Raw genomic sequence first — 13,130 nt, 5'->3', positions numbered from 1 at the left:
TTGTGTGTAGAGAAAATCTATTTAATCCATTTTGAATTCAGGCTGTAACAAAATGTTGAATAAGTTAAGGGGTATGAATACTTTCTGAAGGCACTGTATATTAGTCCTGGTCTATGGTCTTTTCTCCATATTTGGGGTATCCAAAAACCAGGAGAACATGAGATTTTCCCACAGAGTTTTTCCTTGTCCATGAAACATCTGACAGAAAGAATGGGTCAGCCAAACTTCCCATTCATTCAGAGCACCCCAGTGGGCAGAATGTCCACCCACCGGCCCCCATAGACAATTAGAGCTTGGCTCTTCTCTGTCACACAGAGGGCCCAGGCCTGTGCAGAGGGGCAGGGTGGCATTCTCCAGACCCATCCAACCAGAACGACTGGGTCACAAGCTGAACTGGCACATTATTTATTTACAACAACTTTTGATTATAGTCACACAAATGGGGAAGGATGGTCCCTGCCTGATGCTTTGATAAACCCTTTTCACTCGTCTTGACTAAGTGACTGACTGACTCTACTCCTGAACATGCTGGAGATAATATTTAGTTATTGCTGTAGAAAATGTAATGCCCTGCCATTCACCCAATAACAGAGGCTGTGTCGTTATTTGTTACTCAGGGCATTTGAACTGATTCCAGAGGCCGAACCAAAACAACGCCGCCGGAGAAGAGGGAGACGGAGCTGTCTTCTGGTCAGACTTCGGAGGTGCGCACGCCACCCACCGCTTCCAAGTATATTACTCGCTAATGTCCAGTCCCTAGATAACAAGGTCGACGAAATCAGGGCAAGGGATGCTTTCCAGAGAGACATCAGGGATTGTAACATACTCTGTTTCACAGAAACATGGCTCTCTCGGGATATGCTGTCGGAGTCGGTACAGCCACCAGGATTCTCAGCGCGTCGCGCCAACAAGAATAAACATCTCTCCAGGAAGAAGAAGGGTGGGGGTGTACGAATACAAACCGTGTAGTTATTCCCTCCGCAAGGCAATCAAACAAGCAAAATGTCAGTATAGAGACAAAGTGGAGTCGCAATTCAATGGCTCGGACACGAGACGTATGTGGCAGGGTCAACAGAATCACGGACTACAAAAGGAAAACCAACCACATCACAGACACCAACGTCTCGCTTCCGGACAAACTAAACACCTTCTTTGCCTGCTTTGAGGATAATACAGTGCCACTGACGCGGCCCGCTACCAAGGCATGTGTGCTCTCCTTCTCCGTGGCCAACGTGAGTAAGACATTTAAACGTTTTAACCCTCGCAAGGCTGCCGGCCCAGAGCATGCCGCAGACCAGCTGGCTTGTGTGTTTATGGACATATTCAATCTCTCCCTATCCCAGTCTGCTATACCCACATGCTTCAAGATGGCACCATTGTTCCTGTACCCAAGAATGCAAAGATAACTTAAATAAATGACTATTGGCCCGTAGCACTCACTTCTGTCATCATGAAGTGCTTTGAGAGACTAGTCAAGGATAATATCACCTCCACCTTACCTGTCACCCTAGACCCACTTTAATTTGCTTACCGCCCCAAAAGGTCCACAGACGATACAATCGCCATCACACTGCACACTGCCCTATCCCATCTGGACAAGAGGAATACCTATGTAAGAATGCTGTTCATTAACTATAGCTCAGCATTCAACACCATAGTACCCTCCAAGCTCATCATTAAGCTTGAGGCCCTGGGTCTCAACCCCGCCCTGTGCAATTGGGTCCTGGATTTCCAGGTGGTGAAGGTAGGAAACAACATCTCCACTTCGCTGATCCTCAACACTGCATGCATGCCTCCAACTCAATCATCAAGTTTGCAGACGACACAACAGTAGTAGGCTTGACTGACAACAACGACGAGACAGCCTACAGGGAGGAGGTGAGAGCTCTCGGAGTGTGGTGTCAGGAAAATAACCTCTCACTCAACGTCAACAAAACAAAGGAGATGATCCTGGACTTTAGGAACCAGCAGAGGGAGCAGCTCCCTATCCACATCAACGGGACAGCAGTGGAGAAGGTGGAAAGTTTTAAGTTCATCGGCGTACACATCACTGACGATCTGAAATGGTCCACCCACACAGACAGTGGTGAAGAAGGCGCCTCTTCAACCTCCGGAGGCTGAAAAAATGTGGCTTGTCAACTAAAACCCCCACAAACTTTTACAGATGCACAATTGAGAGCATCCTGTCGGGCTGTATCACCACCTGGTACGGCAACTGCACAGTCCACAACTGCAAGGCTATCCAGAGGGTGGTGCAGTCTGCACAACGCATCACCGGGGGAAAACTACCTGCCCTCCAGGACACCTACAGCACCCGATGTCACAGGAAGGCCAAAAAGATCATCAAGGACAACAACCACCCGAGCCACTGCCTGTTCAGCCCACTACCATCCAGAAGGCGAGATCAGTACAGGTGCATCAAAGCTGGGACCGAGTGACTGAAAAAAAACTTCTATCTCAAGGCCATCAGACTGTTAAACAGCCATCACACGCACAGAGAGGCTGCTGCCTACATACAGACTTGAAATCATTGGCCACTTTAATAAATGGAACACCAGTCACTTTAATAACGCCACTTCAATAATGTTTCCGTATCTTGCATTACTCATGTCATATGTATTCTTTACTATTTATTTCATCTTAGCTTATGCCGATCTGTCATTGCTCATCCATATATTTATATTTATATATTTTTATTCCATTACTTTACGTAGATGTGTGTATTATTTATAGGTATTTGTTGTGGAATTGTTAGATATTGCTGCACTGTCAGAACTAGAAGTACAAGCATTTTGCTACACTCGCAATAACATCTGCTAACCATGTATGTGACCAATACAATTTGATTTGATTTTAGGAGTGGCTTCCGTCTGGGCACTCTACCATAAAGGAATGATTGTTGGAATGCTGCAGAGATGGTTGTCATTCTGGAAGGTTTTCCCAACTCCACAGAGGAGCTCTGTCAGAGTGACCATCGGATTCTGAGATGCAGTTTCTTAGACCGCTACGCCACTCGGGAGCCCATACATCAGTGGTGTAGTCTTGGTGAAGGAAGTGGGTGAATGAAAGGCGCCCTGTGTGAGAAATTCTATGAAAAACTGATGTAGGCTACTCTGAATGACATAAATTGCGAAATACATCCACCATGATATCCATAATTAAATAATATGCCTAGCCCTTATGGCTGATATGTTAGGCTAAGGGACAAGATAAGCGCAGAGGTAAGAAAAATAACAGATTCCTGTGGTGTTGTTACATGAGAATGGGATACTTGAGGAGTTCCTACACTTCCCAGCAGCTGAAGGCTTGGATGCTTGTCACTGCTGACTCATCTCTGTATTGTACAATCACAAAATACAGATAATGGATGAAGTGTTCAATCCGACAGTCCAATCTCACGAAATAATCAACATATCAGATCGACCACTCCCACTTAAAGGAGCGGTCTACAGTACAGGCACAACAGGTGGATTCAGGACCATCGGTCAGGGCATCGGCCGGACACCAGCTCGGCACTGGATTGGAATATGCGCAAAAAGTTTATTGCACTATTGTACAAAGAAGCAAGGAAGAATAGATAGCCGTGAAAGGGTTTTCATTAAGCCCGAAAGTGCACACCTTTTACCATGTAAAAACAGCGACAAACAATACAAACACTTTAGGCCTATATCGTGAACTGTATGGAGGGTATGAAATGAATAGCTCACTTTGAATAAGCAAATGCTACTGTAGGCATTCAGGTATGAAAACATGAAGTCATTATACATAATACCACGATGGGTATGAATACACTAACTCACTTGAATCAGCAAACACAAACATGAAATCATTATACATAGCCAAATATCACGGTGGGTAGCCCACTTAGAACTAAAACACATAGGCCTGGCCTATCAAGGCCGGCATGAAAATATGAGGCTAAATCATAAATAAACAATATTCAGGCTTTCTTGTGTTCTTCAAGTTTTACAGCACAAGGCATAGACGCCTAGGCTTGGTGTTGCATATAGGAGATTATTTCATCCCAGTCCAACGAGTCACTGAGTTCCTTTTAAAAGGACAATAGGGCTAAATTGTTGAGACGTGCAGTCAGCATGCAAGATCTGATCTATGTTTTGACACAGCCTGTTTCAATGTTTTGATACAGAAGAGTCTCTCAACAGTACATGAAGGCATAGGAAAGGGGATGGCCTAGTAGTCTTTTGATGTTAGGGAAAATATCAGGGCTGCAGCTGTCCAAAACTTCAATAAGGGATGGGAATTCCTGACCTTGCCCTGGAACCTCAGTGCATTTTTCAACATTTTTAAAAAGTCAAGAGACAATGCAAACAACAAATCAAATTCATTTTTTTCCACTTTAAAAATGTTTTTTTAAGCCATCCTGATAGGGTGGGCCAGTGTTCAATCTGACAGGGCCTCTGCCAGGCCTGGCTTCCCTCTGCATGCGTATATGATTTGCATATAACTTTGACATGTGTCATGCGCAGAGAGAACTAAAAACAGGCATGTTAGAAAGTTGCAGCGATGCTTCTGCTCAGTTCTCATGACCCATGAGGCCTAGACTATATAGTGATAAAGTCTACTACAGTATAGTATTTGGCCAGTTTACCATATAGGCCTGATTGGTTGAGTGCTGCTTGAAGGTTCTCTCACCTTCACAGAGGAACTCTGGAGCTCTGTCAGTGAAACCATCGGATTCTTGGTCACCTCCCTGACCAAGACCCTTCTCCCCTGATTGCTCAGTTTGGCCAGCTCTAGGAAGAGTCTTGGTTGTTCCAAACTTCTTCCATTTAAGAATGATGGAGGCCACTGTGTTCTTGGGGACCTTCAAAGCTGCAGACATTTTTTGGTGTCCTTCCCCCAGATCTGTGCCTTGATTTTACAATCCTGTCTCGGAGCTCTAAGGACAATTCCTTCGACCTCATGGCTTGGTTTTTCCTCTGACGTGCACTGTCAACTGTGGGACCTAACATAGACAGGCGTGTGCCTTTAAAAATCATGTCCAAACAATTGAATTTACCACATGGGGACTCCAATCATGTTGTAGAAACATCTCAAGGATGATCAATGGAAACAGGATGCACCTCAATTTCGAGTCGCATAGCAAAGTTTCAGATTTTTTTTATTTTAAATACATTTGCATTCGACTCATGTCGATTCCACGTAGGGCATTTTCAAAGGGATTCATTGCTTTTTAAAGGCAGTCACTCTTTAACGCAACCCATGCAGTAAGAAGGAACCCCTGTTTTGAATGCAGCAAACGGGAACATAAGATGCCCCGGCCTAGTGAGAGGTGAGGGGTCACCAGAAAGCACGGGGCACACATTCCGCTTCTACTCCGTCCTCAGGTGTTTGTGAGTGTGGTGTAGAAATGTGCGTCGTCAGCAAAAACGTGTTCAACCCTGTTTTGAATTCATTAGGGTCTGGAGTGGATGGGTTCATGCTGTGATGAAAATAACCTTCAGGGAATAGTCTGGACTATGGGCTTCCCAACACAGCACGTTTGAAACATGTGAAGAATATCCTCCACGTGGTTTAGGCATGTGAAAACAGCTGCAATATTTCTAAAAGTCTACATAGAGCCTATGGGTGATGAGTGTCAGATAGTATCATAATTTTTTAGATAATGAGACGCCATACCATACTGCAAAAAAACATTAATTCGACTTTAAAACTCGCTGCACGGTCTAAGACACTGCATCTCAGTGCAAGAGGCGTCACTATAGTCCCTGGTTCTAATCGAGAATGCATCACATCCGGCCGTGATTGGGAGTCCCATAGGGAAGCGCACAATTGGCCCAGCGTCGTCAAGGTTTGGCCGGGCTACACTGTCATTGTAAAAACTATTTTTTTCTTTTTTTTTAATTCTTTTTTTATTTAACCTTTATTCAACTTTGTTCTTAACTGACTTGCCTAGTTAAATAAAGGTTAATTCAAAAAAATGTAAAGAGAACGTCACAGGAAGAAGAATAAGCCAGTGAGAGATGAAATGACAGCAGCTTCACTCCCTCCCATTCTCTCCCATGGTGCTGTCTGATTGGCTTACCATGCTGTCAGTCTGTTGTTCTGCACCAATCACACTGGTTATCCTCTCCAGTTCCCTCCGCTCTCCTCCCCGCTACCGGGCTGCGCTTTCTCAGCGAAGTCTCCTGCCAACACAGAAGAAAGACCCACAGCATTAAGACACAGTGTTTTCCATTAGCACTGGATGTTTTCTGGCACATCATTTACACTATATACAGTGCATATACAGTGCACCTTGACATTTTCCACATTTTGTTATGTTACAGCCTTATTCTAAAATCAATTACATAGTTTTTTCCCCCCTCATCAATCTACACACAATATCCAAAAATGACAAAGCAAAAACAAGTTTTTTTAAATGTTTGCTATCTATTAAAAAGAAGATACTGAAATTTCACATTTACATACAGTTGAAGTCGGAAGTTTACAACCTCAGCCAAATACATTTAAACTCAGTTTTTCACAATTCCTAAAATGTGATCCTCGTAAAAATTCCCTGTTTGAGGTCAGTTAGGATCACAACTTTATTTTAAGAATGTGAAATGTCAGAATAATAGTAGAGAATGATTTTTTCAGCTTTTATTTCTTTCATCACATTCCCAGTGAGTCAGAAGTTTACATACACTCAATTAGTATTTGGTAGCATTGCCTTTCAATTGTTTAACTTGGGTCAAACGTTTTGGGTAGCCTTCCACAAGCTAACCACAATAAGTTGAATTCATTTTGGCCCATTCCTCCTGACAGAGCTGGTGTAACTGAGTCAGGTTTGTAGGCCTCCTTACTCGCACACACTTTTTCAATTCTGCCCACACATTTTCTATAGGATTGAGGTCAGGGCTTTGTGATGGCCACTCCAATACCTTGACTTTGATGTCCTTAAGCCATTTTGCTTGGGGTCATTGTCCATTTGGAAGACCCATTTCCGACCAAGCTTTAACTTCCTGACTGATATCTTGAGATGTTGCTTCAATATATCCACATAATTTTCCTCTGTCATGATGCCATCTATTTTGTGAAGGTCACCAGTCCCTCCTGCAGCAAAGCAACATGATGCTGCCACCCCCATGCATCGTGGTTGGGATGGTGTTCTTCAGCTTGCAAGCATCCCCCTTTTTTCCTCTACACATAACGATGGTCATTATGGTCAAACATTTATATTTTTGTTTCATCAGACCAGAGGACATTTCTCCAACAAGTATGATCTTTGTCCCCATGTGCAGTTGCAAACCGTAGTCTGGCTTTTTTATGCGGTTTTGGAGCAGTGGCTTCTTCCTTGCTGAGCGTCCTTTCAGGTTATGTCGATATAGGACTCGTTTTACTGTGGATATAGATACTTTTGTACCTGTTTTCTCCAGCATCTTCACAATGTCCTTTGCTGTTGGTCTGGGATTGATTTGGACTTTTCGCACCAAAGTATGTTCATCTCTAGGAGACAGAACGCGTCTCCTTCCTGAGCGGTATGATGGCTATGTGGTCCCATGGTGTTTATACTTGTTCATCTGTACAAACAGTAGTACACGTGGTACCTTCAGGCGTTTGGAAATTGCTCCCAAGGATGAAGCAGACTTGTGGAGGTCTACAATTTTTGTAGTTCTTGGCTGATAGCTTTGATTTTCCCATGATGTCAAGCAAAGAGGCACAGAGTTTGAAGGTAGGCCTTCAAGTACATCCACAGGTACACCTCCAATTGACTCAAATTATGTCAATTAGCCTATCAGAAGCTTGTAAAGCCATGACATCCTTTTCTGGAATTTTCCAAGCTGTTTAAAGGCACAGTGATACAGTGAATTATAAGTGAAATAATCTGTCTGTAAACAATTGTTGGAAAAATGACTTGTGTCATGCACAAAGTAGATGTCCTAACCGACTTGCCAAAACTATAGTTTTTTAACAAGACATTTGTGGAGTTGTTGAAAAATTAGTTTTAATGACTCCAAAATAAGTGTATGTAAACTTCCGACTTCAACTGTAAGTATTCAGACCCTTTACTCAGTACTTTGTTGAAGCACATTTGGCAGTGATTACAGCCTTGATTCTTCTTGGGTATGATGTTACAAGCTTGGCACACCTATATTTGGGGGGTTTCTCCCATTCTTCTCTGCAGATTCTCTCAAGCTCTGTCAGGTTGGATGGGGAGTGTAGCTGCACAGCTATTTTCAGGTCTCCCCAGAGATGTTAGATTGGGTTCAAGTCCGGGCTCTGGCTGGGCCACTCAAGGACATTCAGAAACTTGTCCTGAAGCCACTCCTGTATTGTCTCGGCTGTGTGCTTAGGGTCATTGTCATGTTGGAAGGTGAACCGTTGCCCCAGTCTGAGGTCCTGAGAGCTCTGGGGTAGGTTTTCATCAAGGATCTCACTGTACTTTGCTCCGTTCAGCTTTCCCTCGATCCTGACTCGGTCTTGGTTTCATCATACCAGAGAATCTTGTTTCTCATGGTCTGAGTCTTTAGGTGCCTTTTGGCAAACTCCAAGCGGGCTATCATGTGCCTTTTCCTGAAGAGTGGCTTCCGTCTGGCCACTCTACCATAAAGGCCTGATTGGTGAAGTGCTGCAGAGATGGTTGTCCTTCTAGAAGATTCTCCCATCTCCACAGAGGAACTCTGGAGCTCTGTCAGAGTGACCATTGTGTTCTTGGTCACCTCCCTGACCAAGGCCCTTCTCCCCCGATTGCTCAGTTTCGCCGGGAGGCCAGCTCTAGGAAGAATCTTGGTGGTTCCAAACTTCTTCCATTTAAGAATGGAGATCACTGTATTCTTGGGGACCTTCAACGCTGCAGAAATGTTTTCTTACCCTTCCTCAGATCTGTGCCTCGACACAATCCTTTCTCGGAGCTCTACTGGTCAACTGCCCCGGGTCAACTGTAAGTGCTGTTATTTTGAAGTGGAAACATCTAGGAGCAACAATGGCTCAGCCGCAAAGTGGTAGGCCACACACGCTCACAGGAAGGGACTGCCAAGTGCTGAAGCATGTAAAAATGGCCTGTCCTCGGTTGCAACACTCACTACAGAGTTCCAAACTGCCTCTGGAAGCAACATCAGCACCAGAACTGTTCGTTGGGAACTTCATGAAATGGGTTTCCATGGACGAGCAGCAGCAAACAAGCCTATGATCACCATGCGCAATGCCAAGCATCGGCTGGAGTGGTGTAAAGCTCGCCGCCATTGGACTGTGGAGCAGTGGAAACGCGTTCTCTGGAGTGATGAATCACACTTTACCATCTGGCAGTTCGACGGACAAATCTGGGATTGGCGGATGCCAGGAGAACGCTACCTGCCCCCAATGCATAGTGCCAATTGTAAAGTTTGGTGGAGGAGGAATAATGGTATGGGGCTGTTTTTCTTGGTTCAGGCTAGGCACCTAAGTTACAGTGAAGGGAAATCTTAATAATACAGGATACAATGACATTCTAGACGATTCTGTGCTTCCAATGTTGTGTCAACAGTTTGGGGAAGTCCCTTTTCTGTTTCAGCATGACAACGGCCCCATGCACAAAGCGTGAGATTCATACATAAATGGTTTGTTGAGATCAATGTGGAAGCACTTGACTGGCCTGCACAGAGCCCTGACCTGAGCCTCATTGAACCCCTGTGAGATGAATTGGAACGCTGACTGAAAGCCAGGCCTAATCACCCAACATCAGTACCCAACCTCACTAATACTCGCAGCTGAATGGAAGCAAGTTCCCAAAGCAATGTTCCAACATCTAGTGGAAATCCTTCCCAGAAGAGTGGAGGCTGTTTGAGCAGCAAAGGGGGGACTAACTCCAAATTAATGCCCATTTGATGAGCAGGTGTGCACATACTTTTGGTTAAGTATTTTTTTCCCAAGTGTTTCATCTAGCCAGCCACTCAAAGTCGTGGGGGATAGGCGGTATCCAGATTTTCATACAGTCATAACGTTTCTGTGCCATACCGGGGTATACGATATTACCGGAAGTGGACAGAAGTGCATGCTATAACCTGCTTCAGTCTGCTTTCCAACAGACACTGGGAGATTAATTCATGTTTCAGCAGGACAATAACCTAAAACACAAGTCCAAATCAACACAAATCTAATGCCTACTTAAATAAAGGTGAAATAAATTAATAAAATACACGAGTTGTTTACCAGGGAAGACAGTGATTGAGGGAGAGTTACAGTGTTGACTTAAATCTGCTTGGAAATCTATGGCAAGACCTGAAAATGATTGTCTAGCAATGTTCAACATCCAATTTCACAGAGCTTGAAGAATCTTTAAAAGAATAATGGGCAAATATTGTACACTCCAGGTTTTTATTTTATTTATTTAACTAGGCAAGCCAGTTAAGAAGAAATTTGTATTTTCAATGACGGCCTAACCCGGCCAAAACCTCCCCTAACCCAGACAACCAGCGTCTGCAGTAACCGCTTCTAGCACTGAGATGCAGTGCCTTAGATCGCTGTGCCACACGGGAGCCTAGAAACTTACCCAGAAAGAAAGGTGATTCTAACATGTATTGACTTGGGTGTGAATACTTATGTAAATACGATGTCATTATTTCATTTTCAATACATTATGGGATATTGTGTGTAGATGGGTGAGAAAAAATATGTCATCCATTTGAAATTCAGGCTGTAACAGCAAAATGTGGAATGAGTCAAGGGGTATGAATATTTCTGAAGGCACGGTACTTGTGGAAAACACTGCACACACTCCATACCGGATGTGTACACTAGTACACGCTACCATGCAGTGAAACACTGTTTCCCATTAATTTTCAATGGAAGGAAAGCAGTGAGAGGCAGTGTGGGCGAGGGACCTTTGGGTGGCGCGAAAGTGGCGTGGGAGGCGGTGAAAAAGTTCAGCATTTCCCAACTTTACACGAATCACCAGCGGCACCCACTGGGCGATGACCAATCAAATTGAGTGGTTCCCATTACGAAGTTGACTCGATGCAACCCAAGGCTGGAGACTTTCTTCAGCAAAGATGGCTGACAAAAATTCTAGGATGGAAGCAAATTTAAGTAATTATAATGTCATAACTAATCATGCAAAAAATGTACAGATGAGAAGAATATGTTAGGTAAATTTAGAGACCAACGATTATGCATATTTTTTTGACATGAAGTTCATTTACGTAAATTGCTATTTAGTAAGCTAGCTGACTAGGGTGTGGAGGGTGTGGGCTAGGGCCATTCCCCCCAGAAATGTCCGGGAACTCGCAGGTGCCTTGGTGGAAGAGTGGGGTAACATCTCACAGCAAGAACTGGCAAATCTGGTGCCACTGCAGTACTTAATGCAGCTGGTGGCCACACCAGATACTGACTGTTACTTTTGATTTTGACCCCCCCTTTGTTCAGGAACACATTATTCCATTTCTGTTAGTCACATGTCTGTGGAACTTGTTTAGTTTATGGTCTCAGTTGTTGAATCTTGTTATGCTCATACAAATATTTACACATGTTAAGTTTGCTGAAAATAAACGCAGTTGACAGAGGACGTTTCTTTTTTTGCTGAGTTTAGTAACCAAAAAAGTGTTTAACAAATCAAAATATATTTTACCCACTTTGTCAAAGCACAGCCCCCACACCACTAGATAGATATCTTCAACCACCAACCTACTACCCTGAGACAAGGCCGTGGGACTATAATTTGTTTTTCAACAGGACAATGACCCAACACACCTCCAGAATGTGTAAGGACTATTTGACCAAGAAGGAGAGTGATGGAGTGCAGCATCAGATGACCTGGCCTCCACAATCACTCGACCTCAACCCAATTGAGATGGTTTGGGATGAGTTGGACTGCAGATGGAAGGAAAAGCATCCAACAAGTGCTCAGCATATGTGTGAACCCCTTCAAGACTGTTGTTAAAGCATTCCAGGTGAAGCTCGTTGAGAGAATGCAATTCCACAAATTAACTTTTAACAAGGCACACCTGTTCATTGAAATGCATTCCAGGTGACTACCTCATGAAGCTGGTTGAAAGAATGCCAAGAGTGTGCAAAGCTGTCATCAAGGCAAAGAGTGGCTACTTTGAAGAATCTCAAATATAACATATTTTCATTTGTTTAACACTTTTTTGTCTGCTACATGATTCCATGTGTCTTATTTCATAGTTTTGATGTCTTCACTATTATTCTACAATGTAGAAAATAGTACAAATAAAGACAAATCCTGGAATGAGTAGGTATGTCCAAACTTTTGACGGGTACTGTATGTATTACAATTATTAACTTCAACAGTGTTACCAATCCTGGTCCTGGGACATCAATGGTTACACATTGTAATTATGCAATAGAATAGACACATGATTTAACTAACTAAAGGCAGATTTGTAATTCATAAACAGTACACTACACGTCCTATGCATCATGTAAATACTCTAAAACCGGTTAATCTCAATATATAATTTCTTTCATCTGCACTGATCTGAGGACACAGGATAGGTGTAGTATTTCATCAAATGAGAAACTTAATTTCAACTTGTAGAGAATGTGAAACACTTTATTGAACATGTTCATTATCCAAGTGTTATAAATACATGCATTATAAATACAAGTTCAATCTCTACTTCAATGCACATCTGGTGTGCATTATAAAAATAGAGGAAGAAAGGAGGTGGGGAGAGAGGTATGAGGGAGTGTAAAAGACAGAAAGGGAAAGAGGTAAGGACAGAGGAGCAGGGATGACAGCATATGATTATTGAATTACAGTGCTACTAAACTTATTGTCGCAGTTCATCACAATTACATAATAGTGTATCTAGCTGTGTCTCCTAACCAGCCTTGTGCACCCAGTTGGTCCGAAGGTTATCTTAAGAGCGAGTGAGGTGGTGATGACGAGGCTGGGGGTTGGCATCCTCTCTCACATCAAAATATACCTGCAGACGAGAGACAGATGGAGAATACATTTTAAAAAACGCAAGGCTTAATCATGCTTACACTGTCAGTCATCTTAATCATCAGGACGTGAAATGCAAACGTGAAACGTTGATTAATGTGCACTGTCCCTGTAAAAATAAAAAATAAACTCAAACTCAAACTCAAAACTGACCTTGGATCATTAACTCTGGAACTTCTACATCTCTATTTCAATGTAAAGCATTTCTTTAATAATACTTCCTATTGACCCGACCAAGAGACCT

At 43.2% G+C, this 13,130-nt stretch overlaps 1 protein-coding gene across 1 annotated transcript in view; it reads right to left on the bottom strand.

The window, feature by feature from the left end:
• mtmr4 (myotubularin related protein 4) overlaps window positions 1-13,130 on the bottom strand; it is a 158,197-nt gene that overhangs the window by 111,999 nt on the left and 33,068 nt on the right. The window contains exon 2 of the mRNA XM_038988525.1: window positions 6,047-6,149. Within this exon, the coding sequence (XP_038844453.1) occupies window positions 6,047-6,049 (3 nt within the window). The 5' untranslated portion in view covers window positions 6,050-6,149. The remainder of the gene's footprint in view (window positions 1-6,046; window positions 6,150-13,130) is intronic.

This window comes from Salvelinus namaycush, chromosome 3 (genome assembly GCF_016432855.1).
Source record: "Salvelinus namaycush isolate Seneca chromosome 3, SaNama_1.0, whole genome shotgun sequence".
Lineage (NCBI taxonomy): Eukaryota > Metazoa > Chordata > Actinopteri > Salmoniformes > Salmonidae > Salvelinus > Salvelinus namaycush.
This window is presented reverse-complemented; position numbering and strand designations above follow the sequence as displayed.